At 40.8% G+C, this 19,810-nt stretch overlaps 1 protein-coding gene and 1 non-coding gene across 4 annotated transcripts in view; both read left to right on the top strand.

Moving 5' to 3' along the window:
• GNPTAB (N-acetylglucosamine-1-phosphate transferase subunits alpha and beta) overlaps window positions 1-19,810 on the top strand; it is an 88,100-nt gene that overhangs the window by 52,471 nt on the left and 15,819 nt on the right. For all 3 annotated transcript variants that reach the window (XM_031650705.1, XM_031650706.1, XM_031650707.1), the window contains 9 exons: window positions 8,526-8,687; window positions 9,098-9,277; window positions 9,492-9,662; window positions 11,550-11,673; window positions 13,435-13,638; window positions 14,460-15,562; window positions 17,965-18,164; window positions 18,382-18,601; window positions 19,575-19,688. In XM_031650705.1, the coding sequence (XP_031506565.1) occupies window positions 8,526-8,687; window positions 9,098-9,277; window positions 9,492-9,662; window positions 11,550-11,673; window positions 13,435-13,638; window positions 14,460-15,562; window positions 17,965-18,164; window positions 18,382-18,601; window positions 19,575-19,688 (2,478 nt within the window). The remainder of the gene's footprint in view (window positions 1-8,525; window positions 8,688-9,097; window positions 9,278-9,491; window positions 9,663-11,549; window positions 11,674-13,434; window positions 13,639-14,459; window positions 15,563-17,964; window positions 18,165-18,381; window positions 18,602-19,574; window positions 19,689-19,810) is intronic.
• On the top strand, window positions 14,254-14,357 carry LOC116269017. Its single transcript, XR_004176342.1, has one exon. It is a non-coding gene; the product is annotated as a U6 spliceosomal RNA (small nuclear RNA).

Raw genomic sequence — 19,810 nt, 5'->3', positions numbered from 1 at the left:
GGACATAGTCCATGCAGGTGTTCTCTCTATTTGACCTTACGTCAAGATGCCTGCTATTCTGTCAGAAGTGTTTCAGGTTGTAAATCGTGAATGTGTCATCTCTTAGAGTAGAGAGCATAAAGTCCTTGCCTCAGAATTTGTGAGGTTCTAGTTTTCTTGATTTTATAAAGAAATGCTCTTTGAGTTCTGCCCCTGGGTTTAGCTTACCTGATTCTGACTTCCTCCTGTTGTATGTCATTTAACAATTTTGAGGGTGAAAGGCTGAAGATGCAGTAGTGGTGGAGGAGCTGTGATTAGAGGTGACTAGAGAGGGGTTTTTGCTTAGTTCCTGTCTCAACCATGTTTTTATATGCACCCCCCCCAACGAAATTCCTTTTAACTTCTTTCTCCCTACCCCAGACCAAGTGTTTTACTGTTTTATGCTACATTGTATTATCGTTGTAATACAATGGTAATGTGAATAACCACTTACGAAGTTTTTACTTTTTTTGTATTTTTCTTCATAACTTTTTTTTTTTTTTAGGGACAGTCTCCCTCCATCCGTCACCCTGGCTGGAGTGCAGTGGTGCGATCTGGGCACACTGCAACCTCTGCCTCCCAGGTTCAAACGATTCTCCTGCCTCAGCCTCCAAATGGCTGGGATTACAGGCATGCACCACCATGCCTGGCTAATTTTTGTATTTTAAGTAGAGAAGGTGTTTCACCATTTTGACCAGGCTGGTCTCCAACTCCTGACCTCAGGTGATCCAACCACCTCGGCCTCCCAAAGTGCTAGGATTACAGGCATGAGCCACCATTCCTCGCCCTTCATGACTTTCTTTATTGTACTTTGAAATACTGTAATGCCTGGCTATATTAGAGTTGAATTTGTTCTTAACTGCAGTTATTTTAGAATAGATAATACATTTGTCCTTCCTCTGAGTTATTTTTAGTACTGATTTGGGCAGATAAAACCATGGATTAACTTTCATTTCAGCCAATGTTTATTTGACTTCTTGGCTTCCTAGTTATTAGTTCTAGAATTATAGACACATGTATATCTGTACTTTTGATCACCAGTTCAACTTGCTGATGTAGATAGAATGGCATTCTTGATTCTGTTTATATAATTTCAATATAATAAATGCTGAAAAGAAAGAAGGTTCATTCCACTTCTCCACACTCCACTCCATTTGAATATCCCACATCACTTGGCCTGCTGCCACTGCCCACTAGTGCGGACTGCTCTCATGCGTCTACTGGTGGATGGCTGTGTGCTGCCAGAGAATGCCAGTCCCAAGTCATGGTTGACACTTCAGCAAACTATTTTTGGGTGGCATGTGTGGTATAAGCAGGTCGAGGTAGAGTAGGGTAGCAACTTGAATTGGACAAGGAGAACCAGCAGCCTCCAGGCATGGGGAGACGCCTTTCCACAGTTCACTCACCAAGTCGGAGATTTATTTGGATTTTCAGAGTTGTCTTTGTGGGGGCCAACACCTCTCAGAGCATCAAACTCATCACACATAATGTTCCTTGAAGGTTTTTTTCATGATTCCAACACCTGTGATCAACTTCAGGTACTAAGACTTAAGATTTTTAGAGACTAGAGAGAAAGTGAGAAAGAGGAAGAAGAGAAGCAGTGTCAGCATTAGAGTCCAGGCCTCAAGTGACTTGCTTTCCTTAGGCTTTGCTTCCTGATTATGTTATGAGTACTCTGAGAATGAAGTTTCCTATCACTGGGTTCCTAAACAAACAAAACACCTTTTGTGTGTATGATGAGCTCCAAATAAGAGTTTATACAGAGTGCCATGAGAACATCTGGGCTTTAGGTGTACTTGGGGTCAAGGCAGAGTTTGCATAATAGAAGCATTTTAGCTGGGCCCTAAACAGAGCAGCCATTCTCCCAGCAGAGAAGGGAGCAGAACAGACCATTCTATGTAGAGAGAACAGCCTGAGCAAAAGGGTTGGAGGCCTGAACATAAATGGTGTTTTCAGGGAACCAAGGCAATGGTTTCTAGCACAGGCAGGGATTTTGGTGAGGATGAGATTGTAAAGACAGGTTGAGAAACGTCTCTGTTAAGAAGCCTAGATTTTTTCCTGACGGCAGGGTGAGGACACGGTCTGATCTGCTTCTAAAGAACATAACAGGGAAAGGTGTGGTAGGAAAACCAGTTCAGCTGCTGTTGCCATAGCTCAGCAAGACGTTCCCATGCAGCAAGTGCCTTGGCAGTGGGATGCCAACAATGGAAATGGTTCCAGAAGCGTCTAAGAGAGACACTCAGCATCAATTGGTGAACTACAAGCTATTCAGGAGGAGGAAGGGGAGAATGAAAGGGAAAGTGGACCTTTCTGGTGAAGATGGAAGTTATGGAATTAACCACACTCAGAGCTTCAGTGGCAGAAGCAAACGTCTTTTGGAAGGAGACCCAGAGGTCAGTTTCGGATGTGTTGCATTAGAGGTGTATGTGGCATGTCAGAGGAGAGGGCTGTTAGGCATTGGACTTCAAGACTTGAACCGCTGAACCACTTTGCCCTTCCAGGTTCCCCCAGGAGGCCTTTGCCAAGGCCTGTGGCCCTGGAGCCACCTAGGGCTCAGCTCAGCTCTGTCCCACAGATTCTCACTAGGCCACGGGTGTCTCAGGACAGGTACGGCCCTATTCACCTTTTTACCCTTAGTGATTACTTGGCACTTAGGGGGCTGCTTAAGGAATGAGCCAGGTGCAACAGTCTTGGGATATATAGGGAAACATTTTCAGCAGTGTGATTATTCATAGGAGTCACTCTAGGCACAGAAATGTGTCTTTGTACATTGTTGTATATACTCAACTAGGACTTTGTCATTCTGTTTAGAACAAAACCTGAGGTTTTTTTTTTTTTTCCTGAGGCAGAAATGTGGGACTTGAAAATAGTTTCATTTGTAAGGTAATGGATTTGAATTAATAAACTCTTTTGACTGTAGTCTTATAAATCAGTCTTTTCTATAAGAGGCTTTCTAATTTGAGATACCTTGAGGTGGGTCTTCAATGATGTGATTAAATACTCTAATTTATCTGTATAATTTTTGTGTATGACGGACACAGAATTCACCTTTTGATAAATCAGATCATCAGTCCTTATTTTCAGATACCTCTAAATCATTTTGTATCTGTAGACATTTTCATTCATGGTAGGTTTTTGCATTTATTTTTTGATTTTTGTTTTTCTTCACTTCTTTTTTAAACATATTTTAGAGCAAGTGGGAAATCTTCCCAAAACTGTCAAGTGAATTCTCATGCTAAGTTTCCTTCAATTATAGTAGTTGCTGAGTGGGTGTGCAAAAGGTGGAGGAGATGTAGACCCTGCCCTTAAGCATTTATAGTCACATTTTGGAAGCAGCGTGTGTGTATAGTGTCGGCAGCTGGAAACAGGAAAGGTCTGTGGGTCAGAGACATGGGAGAAGTTTTCAAAGAGAAAGAGACTGATCTGGGTTCTTGAAGACTGAACAGGTTGTTTGTGCAGGCAGGGTGGGAACAGCATATTGTCCTGCGTGGACTCTGCCCCCCTCAAAGCTCTGGTCAGGGCCTAAGGTCACAGTAAATTGTCATAATTTTGTACTAAAGCTCTTTCTTTTAGATAATTCTCTGAAACCACCTTGTGCACTTGTTTTAAAGCATGGTACCTTTTTCTTTTTTTGTTTTATTTCTAAAATAAAAAAGCTTCAGGCCGGGCACGGTGGCTCAAGCCTGTAATCCCAGCACTTTGGGAGGCCGAGACGGGCGGATCACGAGGTCAGGAGATCGAGACCATCCTGGCTGACACGGTGAAACCCCGTCTCTACTAAAAAATACAAAAAACTAGCCGGGCGAGGTGGCAGGCGCCTGTAGTCCCAGCTACTTGGGAGGCTGAGGCAGGAGAATGGCGTGAACCCGGGAGGCGGAGCTTGCAGTGAGCTGAGATCCGGCCACTGCACTCCAGCCTGGGCGGCAGAGCGAGACTCCGTCTCAAAAAAAAAAAAAAAAAGCTTCAATAGATGAAACAACCAACTCTGAAACTGATTTAAGTTTTGGAAAACCACCAGGACATATTAAGATCTAGTAGCGGCTGGGCACAGTGGCTCACACCTGTAATCCCAGCACCTTGAGAGGCCGAGGCGGGCAGATCATGAGGTTGATCTGATTGGAGACTGAGACCATCCTGGACAACATGGTGAAACTCCATCTCTACTGAAAATACAAAAATTAGCTGGGTATGGTGGCACATGCCTATAATCCCAGCTACTTGGGAGGCTAAGGCACGAGAATCACTTGAACCCAGGAAGCAGAGCTTGCAGCGAGCTGAGGTGGCGCCACTGTATTCCAGTCTGGTGACAGAGCGAGACTTCATCTCAAAAAAAAAAAAAAAAAAAAAAATCTAGTAGCTTTGAATTGTTGAATCACTTAAAGGCACTAATTTGGTTTTCAGTTGGTGTTAGCAGACATGTGAGATTTTTTTCCTAAAACATTTTTAATGATTTTAAATCAAATGAATCCAAAATGAAAGTAGATTACACCTTCTGAATTTGTAAGCACTTTAAAGTTGTTGGGAACATAACTTCTAATAGGAAAGCCTTTGTTGTTATTTTGGATTTGCATGTTCTTCTAGACCAAGTTTTCTCCACCTTTGCACCATTGACAGTTGAGACTGGATGCCGCTATCCTTAGGAGACTGTCCTGTGTATTGTAGGATGTTTAGCAGCATCCCAGGTCTTTATCCTCCAGTAGTATTTGCAGATATGAGATTGTTTAGACAACTTGACACAGCCTTTCTTTTTGGCATTCAGAAATGACCAGTTCGATATCATGATTTTTAACTAAGGCTTATCTTAAAATACAACTATTTTGTCTGCCTTAAAAGGATACTTTCTCTTTTGCACTCATTGTTTTTGGTTGACTTAAAAACATGCATTCAAACTTACTTGTATTTGTTGACTACTATTGTTTTTAAAGCCAATTTTTAAATATAGGCTACAATGCTGAGAACAGTAGAACGAACTGTTTATTATTCTCACAATAAGCAATATTTTAAAGTGGTTTTATATATTTTATATTGATATACTCTAATCTTGCCTTGATAGTTAATCATTTGTAGAATTTAAAAGCGAAGATTATTTACACTGCTTTTTCAATTCTTGTATCTTGTGACTTGGTCATTTATACTGAATTATACTGAATTTATTACTTCTGGGATTGTTTTATCACCCCTGTCCTATGTTATACAGTGTACAAAATGTGTTAGATTTGCTTCCAATATATACATACTTATGTACATATTGTATCTAGAAGTTTAACCGTGAAGTATCAAGCACTTGAAATCTGGTTTCCATATCTGTCATGCCGTTGAAATTGGTCTCCATTGAGCTACTAATTACAAAACCCACTTAATTTTGTTTCTTGTCCCTTAATTTTGATGCTTGTTTTTTGTCTTTAGAAATATACCAGAATTAATATTTTTTTCTCTTGGGTTCTGCAACACTGCTTCTCCTGACCATCATCTATATTGTCTTTCCTTGACTCAAATTGATCCATCAGTTGCTCAATCGTTGTAGCCTACCCAGGCCTTGGCCTCAACCACCATTTAGTTCTCCATCTGTCTGTCTGCCCTTGCCTCATACTCCTACAAGTGCCAGGTGTATCGGTCATGTTATTCTAGATGATGCTGCTGGAACAGACATTCTGGAATCTCAATGGCTAAAAACAACAAAGCTTTATTTCTTAGTCATGCCACATGTTGTTCACTGTGGGTCTGTAGGGGGTGGGTATAGAAGTTATTCCTTTTTGCAGAAACTTATAATTTATGTAAACTTATAATTTAAAGTAAGATGCTAAATATGGAGGCAGTTGCCCACAATTGCCCAAGCCACGAACTCCAGCCTTAGGCACAAACTACAACTACTCTTCCCACTACCTCCTCTTGGCTGACAAAAGTAATGATGATGTCCAGGATTGGGCTGCCACCTAGTGGCTGTCAGGGGGTACTTCCCCACCCTTTTTACGGTGGCAGAAAATCTTTCTCATACATATAAATATTACCTTAACCTCATTAATTTTCATCTCTTTCCGAATTATTGTATAGTTACTGTAGAAAAACCTCTTATTGCTCTTTTATGCCCATATAATTAGAAACCAACCCTAGGCAAGGCTTCTAATAAAAGAATAATTTTAGTGATATACCTTCTTACCAAACAAAGGGCCAATACAAGTTATGAAATTAAACTAGACACACCTCATCTTCGAGGTGACGCCAAGCCAGTGCCTGGGCCCGAAACTGGCCTGCAGCCCCTCAGCTTCTCCCACTGCCTTCCGACCCTGGACCTTCGCAAAGTGAGCGAGCTTCAGGACTTCGTGAAAATGTATAAGCAGGATCCGAGCAGTCTGCACACCGAGGAAATGTGCTTCCTGAGGGAGCGTGTGGAGAGCATGGGGGTGAAGTACCACGTGCTACTCAGAAAGCTATTATAAATCAGAAGAAAATACCAAGGAATTAAAAACAGGTAGTAAGAAGGTGGAGGAAAACATAAACACAGACGAGCCTTCAAGTGAGGAAAGTGATCTAGAAATTGATAACGAAGCTGTGATTGAACCAGACACTGATGCCCCTCGAGAAACGGGAGATGGGGGCCAGGCCTGGTGGCTCATGCCTGTAATCCCAGCACTTTGGGAGGCCAAGGCGGGTGGATCGTATGTCAGGAGACCAGTCTGGCCAATGTGATGAAATCCTGCCTCTACTAAAAATACAAAAAAAATTAGCTGGGCATGGTGATGCGTGCCTGTAATCCCAGCTATTTGGGAGGCTGAGGCAGGAGAATCACTTGAACCCGGGAGATGGAGGTTGCAGTGAGCCGAGATCACATCACTGTATTCCAGCGTTGGCGATAAAATGAGACTCCATCTCAAAAAATAGAAATAAAAATAAGTAAATAAATAAATTATTCTAGAATAGTGACTTTTTCTCTCCAGGGAGCCCTCAGAAATGCTTTGGGGTGCTGTGAGAGGGAGGACAGGGACCCAGGCAGACTACTAATCCCCTGTGTGGCCTGCCTCCAAACACCCGGCACATATGCCGAGGCAAGATAGTGACTCAGTGAGAACCAGCTTAGCGAGTGCTAAATATGTGCCAGGCACTCACTAAGTAAAAGAGGTAAAAGAAAGTGATGAGTCAGGAAGACAGTTACAAGCACCTGCAGGTGCTCACACATGCACCTAATCTGTGAGAAGAGTTAATGGCCTATGTAATAAGGGGAAAAGATATAAATGAAATTTCTAACTCTAACCTCTGGTGTTTTGGACTACGTACGCTTAGGAAACTGCTTAGACAATGAGCTAAGAATAGTCATGCAGCAAACAGAAGAGCTCAGAATAAGCTCATAATAATTTGTGTTTGCTTCTGTTTTATAGATTGAGAAAGAAAACCATAAGCTCTTTTAGAAGCACTAGTTCAGGAGAAGGATTTTACTATCCTACATTTGTGGTTTTCAGGCCTTTCCCCTTTTCCTGAGTGATGAAAGCCTCTTCATAGGAAGTTGCGTGATACAGAGTCAGAACAGACAACAGATAAAGCGTGGTGTGGACTTTGGTAGGGGTGGCAAAGCCTGTTTGTAGAACTTGATGTTTGTGATGTTCACTCTTAGATTTATGATTGCCCCAAAAGCTTTGCTCCGAAAGCTAGTTTTCCCATGGAAGCACTTCAGGCAGCCCTGCCGAAGATGCTCCTCCTGGGCATGTGGCACAAAAGCTGTTCAGACACCCCACTAGCAGATGTGCTTGTCACCAATTCCAGCAAGGTTAATTACATTGCAGGTTTTAAGCCCAATATAAGCAGATTGATAATATTCTAGAAGAAAAGTCACAAAACTGTTGGCCAGCAGGCATATTTGCAAAGAAGTCAAAAATCATTTGAGCCAACACTGAAAAATTGGGGAGATTTCATACAGCAGTTGGGGATTCTTGCCTCTGAGGAGACTGGCAGCACTTGGTGCCACTGAGTGGTTGCAGCTTTCAGATGGCTCTGAGGTGTCGAGTTTGCCACTGCCTTTACCACTCCTTCTTATTTTTAGATGCCTGTTTTGTTAACATTCATTTGGGAAATGCATCTGGTCTGTGTAGGTCTTTTTGTTGTGTTTTGATACTGTCTTACCATTTCAAGATTAAAGATCAGGGTGGTTGTGGTGGCTCACGCCTGTAATCCCAGCACTTTGGGAGGCCAAGGCAGGTGGATCACCTGAGGTCAGGAGGTGGAGACCAGCCTGGCCAACATGGTGAAACACTGTCTCTACTAAAAATACAAAAATCAGCTGACTGTGGTGATGCACTCCTGTAGTCCCAGCTACTTGGGAGGCTGAGAAGAATCGTTTGAACCCTGGAGGCGGAGGTAGAGGTGAGCCAAGATTGCGCCACTGCGTTCCAGCCTGGCGACAGAGCGAGACTGTGTCTCAAAAAAAAGGGAAAGATTAAAGAGCAGACTGGGAATTTGAAGGTGCCTCATCCTTGAGACTCAGTCTTTTCATGTGTAATCCTCTTGTTATTTGATAGTTGCAGTTGTATTCAGAGGCCAGTGTAGCGCTTCTAAAACTGAATAACCCCAAGAATTTTCAAGAATTGAACAAGCAAACTAAGAAGAACATGACCATTGATGGAAAAGAACTGACCATAAGTCCTGCATATTTATTATGGGATCTGAGTGCCATCAGCCAGGTAAGGGATGCACAGAAGCTTTTACAACCCAAATCAAGGGTTAGGATGTTAAAAATGTATAAGTTACTATATTAGAAGAGGAAAGGGGACTTACAGAGAGGTGAGTTGATTGGAACTTTTCTAATTTTCCAGTCACTGCCGTTGGTTTGGTATTAACTGAAGTGACCTAGAATGAGATCCAAGAACCTTTTTTATAAAGGGTGTTAGAGAAATGCTGTCTTTTTGAATTTTGGGTTTAAAAATATATATACTGATCTTCTGCATTTTTTGTAATGTTTAAAATTAAGACTCCATTGTTAAAAGTCTGCCAGAGCACCTTGAGAGCAGATGGGGCAGAAGGAAAGGACAAAGAGGAGGAGGTATGACTTAAGGGGTATTTCACATCTTCATGTGCCAAGTGTTTTTCTCAGTCTAAGCAGGATGAAGACATCTCTGCCAGTCGTTTTGAAGATAACGAAGAACTGAGGTACTCACTGCGATCTATTGAGAAGCATGCACCATGGGTTCGGAATATTTTCATTGTCACCAACGGGCAGATTCCATCCTGGCTGAACCTTGACAATCCTCGAGTGACAATAGTAACACACCAGGTACAAGACTTTCTAAAAATTACGAGACTGTGGTTTCTAATTCTGCTCCTTTAGTGTGGTACAGGGATTTCCATAATTTCATTCTCCGTACCCTTCTGCCTTCATTTCTGCCTTTCTTTAGCTCTTCATTGCCTTCCCTTCCTTCCTTTCAAAAACTAAACCAAACCCAAACAGCTCTCATTCACTCTCTTTTTTTGTTTGCTGTTGTTAAAAGGATGTTTTTCGAAATTTGAGCCACTTGCCTACCTTTAGTTCACCTGCTATTGAAAGTCACATTCATCGCATCGAAGGGCTGTCCCAGAAGTTTATTTACCTAAATGATGATGTCATGTTTGGGAAGGATGTCTGGCCAGATGATTTTTACAGTCACTCCAAAGGCCAAAAGGTGAGTGCCTAAGAGGAGGGGGGATGTCTAGTGTGGAAGTCACTTAGCAAATCAGAAAATCAGTGCACATACTACTATAGTCAAATATCACACAGGCCAGGCACGGTGGCTTACACCTGTAATCCCAGTACTTTGGGAGGCAGAGGTGAGTGGATCACTTGACCCTAGGAGTTTGAGACCAGCTTGGGAAGCTTAGGGAGACAAATAATTGTTTTACTTTACAAAAAGTAAATTGTTTTACTTTACAAAAAGTAAAACAATTATTTGGGCCCAGTGGAATACTCATGTAGTCTCAGCGACTTAGGTGTTGGGGGGCAGTCGGGGGAGTGGGGGCTCACCGGCCAAGATGAGAAGATTACTTTAGCCTGAATGTTGAGGCTGCAGTGAGCTGTGATTGTACCACTGCACCCCAGCTTGGGTGACAGAGTGAGAACCTGATCTTGAAAAATAAAATTAAAAAAATATATATATGTATGATCAAATAATCGTTTTTGAGTGCTAAGCTCAGAAGTCAACAATTAAGAAGAACACTACAGTTAGAAATTTGCTTTCCCACATTCTTAGACACCCAGGATCCTCACTTTTCCCCGACCATCTAAATTTTCTACTACTATGATAGCAGAAAAAGCAAAATCACTGTGAAACAGAAAATCATGGTTAGAATGTCAGCAAAAGGGCCAAAATAGAAAGTTAACTCAAGTTAGTGCTGAAAGCTATAGATGAAATTTCATTTAAGGCAGCCTGTTGCGCTCTAACGTTGTTGAGAGGTGGGATGGAGAAGTGGTTAAGAGTGCAGACTTGGGGGCCAACTCTTCAGGATGACCTTGGGCAGTGGCTCTACTTCTGTGTTTTCTGTCTGCATAGTGGGGAAAATACAAAAACCCTTGTAGCATTGTTGGAAGGGTTCAGTGATCAGTTAGAGACTTATCACCGTAAACTTATAAGTTATAAAACTCTGCAACTAAGTGCTAATAACAAAACTACTTTGTCTGTTATTGTTTATGCTACCCAACCAGGCCCATTCTCCTGTTCCCCTATTGACCTGTCTCCTCTGTATCAGATTGTAGGGCTAAAAGGTGAGCTCATGGCTTAACAAGGGGACAAACACAAGATCAATGACTGTGCAGTGCTTTTCCTGCTGACAGGTGTGCCTTGGTGCTGAGGCGTGTGAGCATAGGAGGCTTAAATCAGATGGGATACCCATCCGAATTGACACGTACTTTAACAAGTAAGAGTTAGTTTAGGTGAAAAAAGATATTCCAATTAGACAGAATATGCAAAGGCACAGAGATTTTTAAAGAGGAGTGTATTTTTTTTCAATGATTTTGAATTTAAAAAGTAACCATGTACCCCATCACTCATTTTTAGAGCAGGTGAATGCACAGCTCAGAATGCTGTGCCGATTAATTTATCACAGGGCCTTATGCATGAAGATAGAGGATATTGTCTCTCAGCCTTGAGACAAGATTATGCACAAATACACTGATGAGCTACTGATAGTTGTTGCAGAAAAGCAGTGACCGTGCCTACTTCCCACCAGCTTTGACATGCTTTGGTACTTGCAGTCAAGTCTGGCATGGTGTTACTTTATTTCACAGTAGATTATCAAAGCATGCTGTGAGAGGCTAATCCATGAGTTGAATCCTTGTCTGCTTTCCTTGAGTAATGGAAAAAAGTAAATATGCTCAGTAAGAATGGTCAACACAGCAGGATCTAAACAATCACTATAGGTACAGGCAAACTTAAAGCGCTTGTGAGTGTGAACACTCAGCCCTTTGAAAATTTTAATCTTTCTAGAGACTTAATTTCTTTTTATAAAGGGAATCTTAAGAATAAAACGTATCAGAAGCCAGAAGTCATTTTATTTTCTCTTTGGTTTTATCGTAGGTTTATTTGACGTGGCCTGTGCCAAACTGTGCCGAGGGCTGCCCCGGTTCCTGGATTAAAGATGGCTATTGTGACAAGGCTTGTAATAATTCAGCCTGCGATTGGGATGGTGGCGATTGCTCTGGTAAGGATGTGTTAAACTGTTGTTCGTTCATTTTTATGGAATATTTTCTTCTTAATCATTATTGAACATGTACTATAGACGTAACCAAACATTCTTTATGTATTAATAAAGAATCAGTAATGCTGGACATGGTGACTCAAGCTTATAATCCAGTGCTTTGCAAAGCTGAACTGGGAGGATTGCTTGAGGCCAGGAGTTCAAGACCAGCCTGGGCAACATAGTAAGACCCCATCTCTATCAAAAAAAATTAGCCAAGTGTGGTGGTGCACACCTGTAGTCCTAGGTGCTTGGGAGGCTAAGGCAGGAGGATCACTTGAGCCTAGAAGTCCGAGGCTGCCGTGAGCTGTGATTGCGCCTCTGTATTCCAACCTGGGCGGCAGAGTGACACCTTGTCTCAAAAAATATATATATATATGAATGTGTGTGTGTGTATATATATATATCAGTAATCAGTAGACTCTTTGGAGGTGGTAATTAGTGCTCCCATGTGGCCCAGTTTATTCGTTGTTGAGGGCATTGAACAAGAGAAAATACACTTGAAAATGTCATCTTATTTAAAATATGAAAATCTGGAATATACTTAGTTCTATAAACCCAAGAGCAAGCATCACTCCCACTGGTTCTTATAGGAGCTCACTGCTGGTCGCCGTCAGCAGCAGATTATGATAGGTCACAGAATGACTAAAGAGTTGCAAAAGAAATAAGTATTTTCCTCAGCAACTCTTCTCCCTCCCTCACATACTTATATTTTGACTTACTGATAATAGCAATTTGTTACATTTACTTACTGCCTTTCAATTATAAAGCATTAAATGTATACAGCATTATTCATTATATTCACTTGAATTTTGTTTGTCACCTGAGAGTGAGTATGTAGACAAATGTTATCATCCCCATTTCCATATGAAGAAACGGATTTGGAAATGTTTGCACATTGGAGAAAACAAAGCTTCAAGTTGTATTTCAGTCAGATATGTCAGATGCTCTTTAACTGTGGGGAGAGAATACAGATGTGCAAAGTAGATCTGTGTAGACCAGAGAAGTCAGTCTCTACTAGAACATTAACATTTGATAACAAGGGGTATCAAACACGATACCCACATTTGGACATGTTTTTGGCAGTTCTGATAGTCACAGTCTTTGGAATAATCTCTTTTTGTTTTCGTGCTCCTCCATTTCTGTCAGCACGTGCCGCTTGAGCAAATGTAAGGCCTGTACTTGTAGGTTGCACAGCTACAAAATGCTAGGGCCTGTTCATCACACTTCTGTCAAGTGACTCCCTTTTCAGTTTATTTTCTTCTTAAGGTACATGAGATCTTTTACTAAAGAATGAGATGAACCTTTTATGACTAAAACTTACACATCAACCTTGAAAACATTAATATGAAATAAGGAACTGTCTTTTTTGTTTGTTTTTTGAGATGGAGTTTCAATCTTGTTGCCCAGGCTGGAGTGCAGTGGAGTAATCTTGATTCACTGCAACCTCCACCTCCTGGGTTCGAGCAATTCTCCCACCTCAGCCTCCCAAGTAGTTGGGATTACAGGTGCCCACCACCACGCCCAGCTAATTTTTGTGTTTTTAGCAGAGATGGGGTTTACCATGTTGACCAGGCTGGTCTCAAACTCCTGACCTCAGGTGATCCAGCCGCCTTGGCCTCCCAAAGTGTTGAGATTACAGGCGTGAGCCACCGCGCCCAGTTCAGAACTGCCTTTCAAAATTGTAATTACAGCAAGATTCCCTCTTCTTCCTCCACTCTACAGGTAACAGTGGAGGGAGTCGCTATATTGCAGGAGGTGGAGGTACTGGGAGTATTGGAGTTGGACAGCCCTGGCAGTTTGGTGGAGGAATAAACAGTGTCTCTTACTGTAATCAGGGATGTGCAAATTCCTGGCTTGCTGATAAGTTCTGTGACCAAGCGTGCAATGTCTTGTCCTGTGGGTTTGATGCTGGCGACTGTGGGCAAGGTATGTTTACTGCCAAACAAACAAGAATAGGAGGATAAAAAGTCCTTGACAGGTAGAGTTTTGAATGGCTTTTGTTATTTACAATAATGATTCTCTGTGTATCCTTTTTCCAGCCTTACATTCAGACTCGTTATAAAAGTAAGAGAACAACATAAATCACTAAAGAGTGTTATTTCTTTAGTGTTATTGTTGCAGTCTGGTGTTTTGTTTTGTTTTGTTTTGTTTTGACCAAGCAGATTTACCTTAGCTGAAAATATGTGGTGAAGTTTTAATTTGGAAACAAAAATTTTTTGTTTCCAAATTAAACAAAAAATTATTGATATCCATCAATAATTCATTAAATAAAGATGGTTCAAATCCTGGATTTTGTTGGTAACATATAAATGGAGTTTGTTTTGGCAGAAAGTTTTTTTCAAATGGATAAAAACATGGAAATTGATTATTGTAATTTATTGTTAAGAATCATGCCATATCTCTGTAGTGAGTCAGGATCACTATTTCATGGTAATTATTGTGACTGCCTCAGATAGTGAAATGAGCCCTGTACCAGTAACTGTTGTATTAGGATATCTGATTATTTTGAAATTAAAGTCACTCTTAGAAAGTGAAAACTCAGTGCTTACTTCAGCAGCACATATACTGAAATTAGAACAGTTTAGGCGTGAGTATGGCCCCTGCACAAGGATGACATGCAAATTCGTGATGCATTCCCTATTATTTTTTTTTAAAGAAAGTGAAAACTCAGACCCAAAGAATTAAAGGAAAACAGAGGAAAAATGCCTAGTTTTTAAAAAAAAACATGTTTCTGTTTTTTCCTCTAGATCATTTTCATGAATTGTATAAAGTGACCCTTCTCCCAAACCAGACTCACTATATTATTCCAAAAGGTGAATGCCTGCCTTATTTCAGCTTTGCAGAAATAGCCAAAAGAGGAGTTGAAGGTGCCTATAGTGACAATCCAATAATTCGACATGCTTCTATTGCCAACAAGTGGAAAACCATCCACCTCATAATGCACAGCGGAATGAATGCCACCACAATACATTTTAATCTCACATTTCAAAATAGAAATGACGAAGAGTTCAAAATCCAGATAACAGTGGAGGTGGACACAAGGGAGGGACCAAAACTGAATTCCACGGCCCAGAAAGGTTACGAAAATTTAGTTAGTCCCACAACACTTCTTCCGGAGGCGGAAATCCTTTTTGAGGATATTCCCAAAGAAAAACGCTTCCCGAAGTTCAGGCGACATGATGTTAACTCAACAAGGAGAGCCCAGGAAGAGGTGAAAATTCCCCTGGTAAATATTTCACTCCTTCCAAAAGAGGCCCAGTTAAGTCTCAATAAATTGGATTTGCAACTGGAACATGGAGACATCACTATGAAAGGATACAATTTGTCCAAGTCAGCCTTGCTGAGATCATTTCTGATGAACTCACAGCATGCTAAAGTAAAAAATCAAGCTATAATAACAGATGAAACAAATGACAGTTTGGTGACTCCACAGGAAAAACAGGTTCATCAAAGCATCTTGCCAAACAGCTTAGGAGTGTCTGAAAGATTACAGAGGTTGACTTTTCCTGCAGTGAGTGTAAAAGTGAATGGTCATGACCAGGGTCAGAATCTACCCCTGGACTTGGAGACCACAGCAAGATTTAGATCGGAAACTCACACCCAAAAAACTGTAGGTGGAAATGTGACAAAAGAAAAGCTCTCATCTCTGATTGTTCCACTGGCAAGCCAGATGACAAAAGAAAAGAAAATCACAGGGAAAGAAAAAGAGAACAACAGAATGGAGGAAAATGCCGAAAATCACATAGGCGTTACTGAAGTGTTACTTGGAAGAAAGCTGCAGCATTACACGGAGAGTTACTTGGGCTTTTTGCCATGGGAGAAAAAAAAGTATTTCCAAGATCTTCTTGATGTAAGTTCCATCCAGCCTCATTCTTTCTCATGCTCAGGAAGGGTAAATAAATCTGGTGATAATATCATTATAGCTACCATTTATTCAGCACTTCCTTGTGCCGGCCACGGAACTAAATGCTTTTCTTATGTGGTTTCATTTAATTTACCCAATAACCCTAATAATAAAAAATGCCACATGAAGGTATTTATTTATTGTTATCCACATTTTGTAGTTTAGGAAACAGCCCAAGTGTGAATGAGTAAGGGATTTAGCCAGGGGCATACTTCGAGGAAGGAGAGCGGGAAGTGGTATGTTGTCTTGTCTTGACATTTCAGATCTGGTATTTCTCCAGCTCTACTGATGAAAAAACCCTGGAGTTCAATTAAGTTCATTCGCTTCCCCAACATTATAACAGCAAATCAGTGTGAGCCAAGCCTCAAAGTTGGAGTGCTCGTCCCCTGTACCATGGCTCCACTGTGCTGTGGTGTCATCTGTACCTCTCCTCAGTGCTCTCACAGTGCTAACCACGGGGGAATGCAAGATGACAGGAACATAGCCACTGCTCATGGAAGCTCAGGGACCAGTAGAGAAGACAAATTTGTGGGGAGATAACTGTAACAAAGAGGTGTGTTTGTGTTGAGATATGGGCAAAAAATCCGGAGGGGAGGACTCCTTAGCTCTGCCTAGAAGTACTAGGAAGGCATACAGGAGGAAGTTCCCTGTGGACTGACCTTCAAAGAGGTGGGAGTTGACAGACCAAGACAAAAATACACAGTCTAGGCTGGATAGTGAAGGCACACAGCCACGAGTGGGTGTTAGACTGGGAGAAAAGAGGGGGAAGGAGGAACTATGTCCTCAGCATTTTAGGAAGTATCTTGTGCCTTGCACATGAGGCATTTACAGATCTAATGAAGGACTGCAGTGTTCTTGACGATGTTTATTTCCTCAGTTTCCCCTGTTTTCTTTCCTTTCCTTTTTTTTTTTTGAGATGGAGTTTCGCTCTTTTTCCCAAGCTGGAGTGGTGCAATGGCGTGATCTCGGCTCACTGCAATCTCTGCCTCCTAGGTTCAAGCGATTCCCCTGCCTCAGCCTCCTGAGTGGCTGGGATTACAGGCGCATGCTAGCACGCCCAGCTAATTTTTTGTATTTTTAGTGGAGACGGGGTTTCACCATGTTAGCCAGGCTCGTCTTGAACTCCTGATTTCAGGTGATCTGCCCGTCTTGGCCTCCCAAAGTGCTAGGACTACAGGCGTGAGCCACCATGCCTGGCTTCTTTCCTTTTTTTTTTTTTTTTTTTTTAAATTTACAGAAGCATTATAGGTTAGTAGTAAAAATTGCAAGCAATTCAAAAAAATACAGTAAAAAAAGGGAAGTTCTTCCTTCTTCAGTCTCCCTCCTGGAGATAATCACTGTTAATACTTTGATGGGTATTCTTCCAGTATCTTTCTATAGCTATGCAAACATACCTATATGTATGTATGGTTATATATAGAGAAATATATATATATAGTGTAAATTTACATGTATTTCCCTGCAGTTGTAGTATGTGGGCAAATGCCATTATTTATTTATTTATTTATACCCATGCCAATGCCATTATTCTTTTTAATAGCTGCAGGTTAGTTATTTCCAATGTTTTGTGATTACAAATAGTGTTGCAGTGAATACTCTTGTACATATATCTTACACTTCAGTGAGTTTTAGTTCTGTGGCTAGGATTACTAGGTTAGCAGATATAAACTTTAAATATGTCTTTCTGAAATGTTGTACCACTTCATATTTCCACAAAAAGTATACAGGAGTGCTTGCTTCACTGCAGTCTAACCAACACCAGTTAATATCAGTCTCCTTACATTTTTATCAGTTTGAGAAGCAAAAGTATTTCTGTAAAGTATTTGAATGCTTTACCAATTTTCTTTGCCTATTTAGTTCTGCCACTTAACTGGTTTTGATTTTATAATATTAAAACTATTATACGATGAAACCAAATTTGTTTCTAGTCCTTGTGCTTACAACTCAAAGACTTGCACATTTGATATCATCTGCAGAATTAGCTTGTTACTGAAAGTACTATCAAATTTATATGTAAATAAATTTTCTAAATGTTGCATTGAATTGGCTTTGAAATCTCACAATGACCAGTCCTTGAAGAATATCCTCCATATGTGACTGTTGTTACGTAGATCTCCCTCATACAGCTGTTGTTCTCAAACCAATATTGGTGATACTTGCACTGAAATTCAGTTGAGTCCTGCTAAATCCAGTTTAGATCCTTAAAAGTGACTTGTTAACATGCATTGCATTTGCTCCTAATGGAGAGTTCGTGACTAGTTATTACCACATTATATAAAATGTCTTGTAACAAAGTATACTTGTGCACTAAACATAATGCTGAGTTACATGTAGAATTCTCTTTTCAGGAAGAAGAGTCATTGAAGACACAATTGGCATACTTCACTGATAGCAAAAATACTGGGAGGCAACTGAAGGATACGTTTGCAGATTCCCTCAGATATGTAAATAAAATTCTAAATAGCAAGTTTGGATTCACATCACGGAAAGTCCCCGCTCACATGCCTCACATGATTGACCGGATTGTTATGCAAGAGCTGCAAGATATGTAAGTCTTCCTCATGTTTGAGTTGTTGGCTTGTGTTCAGAACTAAGGCTACTTGAAGTTTGCATATTTACCATACTAAATTTATGGCTCTAATATTTGATGACTAATATGTTAAAGGTATGATCTAAGTGCGAAAGAAAAAAGTCCATCTCTGCAAATGTTAGATACGGTACATACTTTGAATATCCAGAGTTTGTAATATGTTATATTTGGACAGGTTCCCTGAAGAATTTGACAAGACGTCATTTCACAAAGTGCGCCATTCTGAGGATATGCAGTTTGCCTTCTCTTATTTTTACTATCTCATGAGTGCAGTTCAGCCACTGAATATATCTCAAGTCTTTGATGAAGTTGATACAGACCAATCTGGTGTCTTGTCTGACAGAGAAATCCGAACACTGGCTACCAGAATTCACGAATTGCCATTAAGTTTGCAGGTGTCGTATTGTCTTACTCTAAACTTTTTGATGTTTTAAATGAGAATTTTAATTCTGGTCAGGCACGGTGGCTCACACCTGTAATCCCAGCACTTTGGGAGGCCTAGTCGGCTGAGCTCAGGAGTTCAAGACCAACCTGGGCGACACAGTGAAACCCCGTCTCTACTAAAAATACAAAAAATTAGCCAGACATGGTGGCATGCACCTGTCATTCCAGCTACTTGGAAGGCTGAAATAGGAGAACTGCTTCAACCTGGGGAGGTGGAGGTTGCAGTGAGCCAAGATCGTGCCACTGCCCTCCAGGCTGGGCAACAGAGTCAGACTCTGTCTCAAAACAAAGAGAAAATTTTAATTCTGACCATGTCTCTTTTTCCCCTACATAATTTATTGCAAGTAAAAATAACTCTTAATATTTACTGTGGGTATTCATAGCTAGTCTGTTTTAGTGCCAGAATTATAACCAAATTTGAGGTTCGTATTTTATGAAATTACTTTTTGTAGGTTTTTCAGTAGAGATTGATCTTGATTGTCTGGAAAAGAGCCAGACCATACCTGCATATAAGATTCTTGTGGTATATCCATTCTAGGACTTCAGATGTGGCTAACCAGAGAGCTCAGCCAGGCCCCTCCTTCATGGCATCCTCTAGTCCCAGAGGTAGGAAACTAACTAATGGAGGTGCCCAGATGAATCTAGCTGCAGGGCATGATTTCTCCTGAGCCCTGGACCACCTTGTGTAAATGGGTATCTCAGAAGCCAGAACGTTCTTTGAGATGAAGATGAAATATTTGTGTTGGCATTGTCTCATTCTGCTCCTCTTAGAGTGCCTTTATCTTAAGAATCATGTAGTCAGACTCTCTTTGAAGATAGCATTTAAACCATTTTTGGAAGCTTTCACTTAATTTTTGTTTTCAAAACCACAGTCATTACTTACAATGCACATAACAGGTTTATCTTCTTCTTTTTCTTTGTTAGGATTTGACAGGTCTGGAACACATGCTAATAAATTGCTCAAAAATGCTGCCTGCTGATATCACTCAGCTAAATAATATTCCACCAACTCAGGAAGCCTACTATGATCCCAATCTGGTAAGTGGAATGGGTTACTTTTATGTACAACAGAAAGTACATCCTTATCAAGTGTTATTTACAGCATTTCTGTATAGCACTTCAGAACTAGAAGCAGGCTCTATGGTTTTATATGGCTTTGT

This window comes from Papio anubis, chromosome 9 (genome assembly GCF_008728515.1).
Source record: "Papio anubis isolate 15944 chromosome 9, Panubis1.0, whole genome shotgun sequence".
Classification (NCBI taxonomy): domain Eukaryota; kingdom Metazoa; phylum Chordata; class Mammalia; order Primates; family Cercopithecidae; genus Papio; species Papio anubis.
The sequence above is the reverse complement of the archived record's forward strand: the minus strand, read 5'-3'. Positions and strand labels throughout refer to the sequence as shown.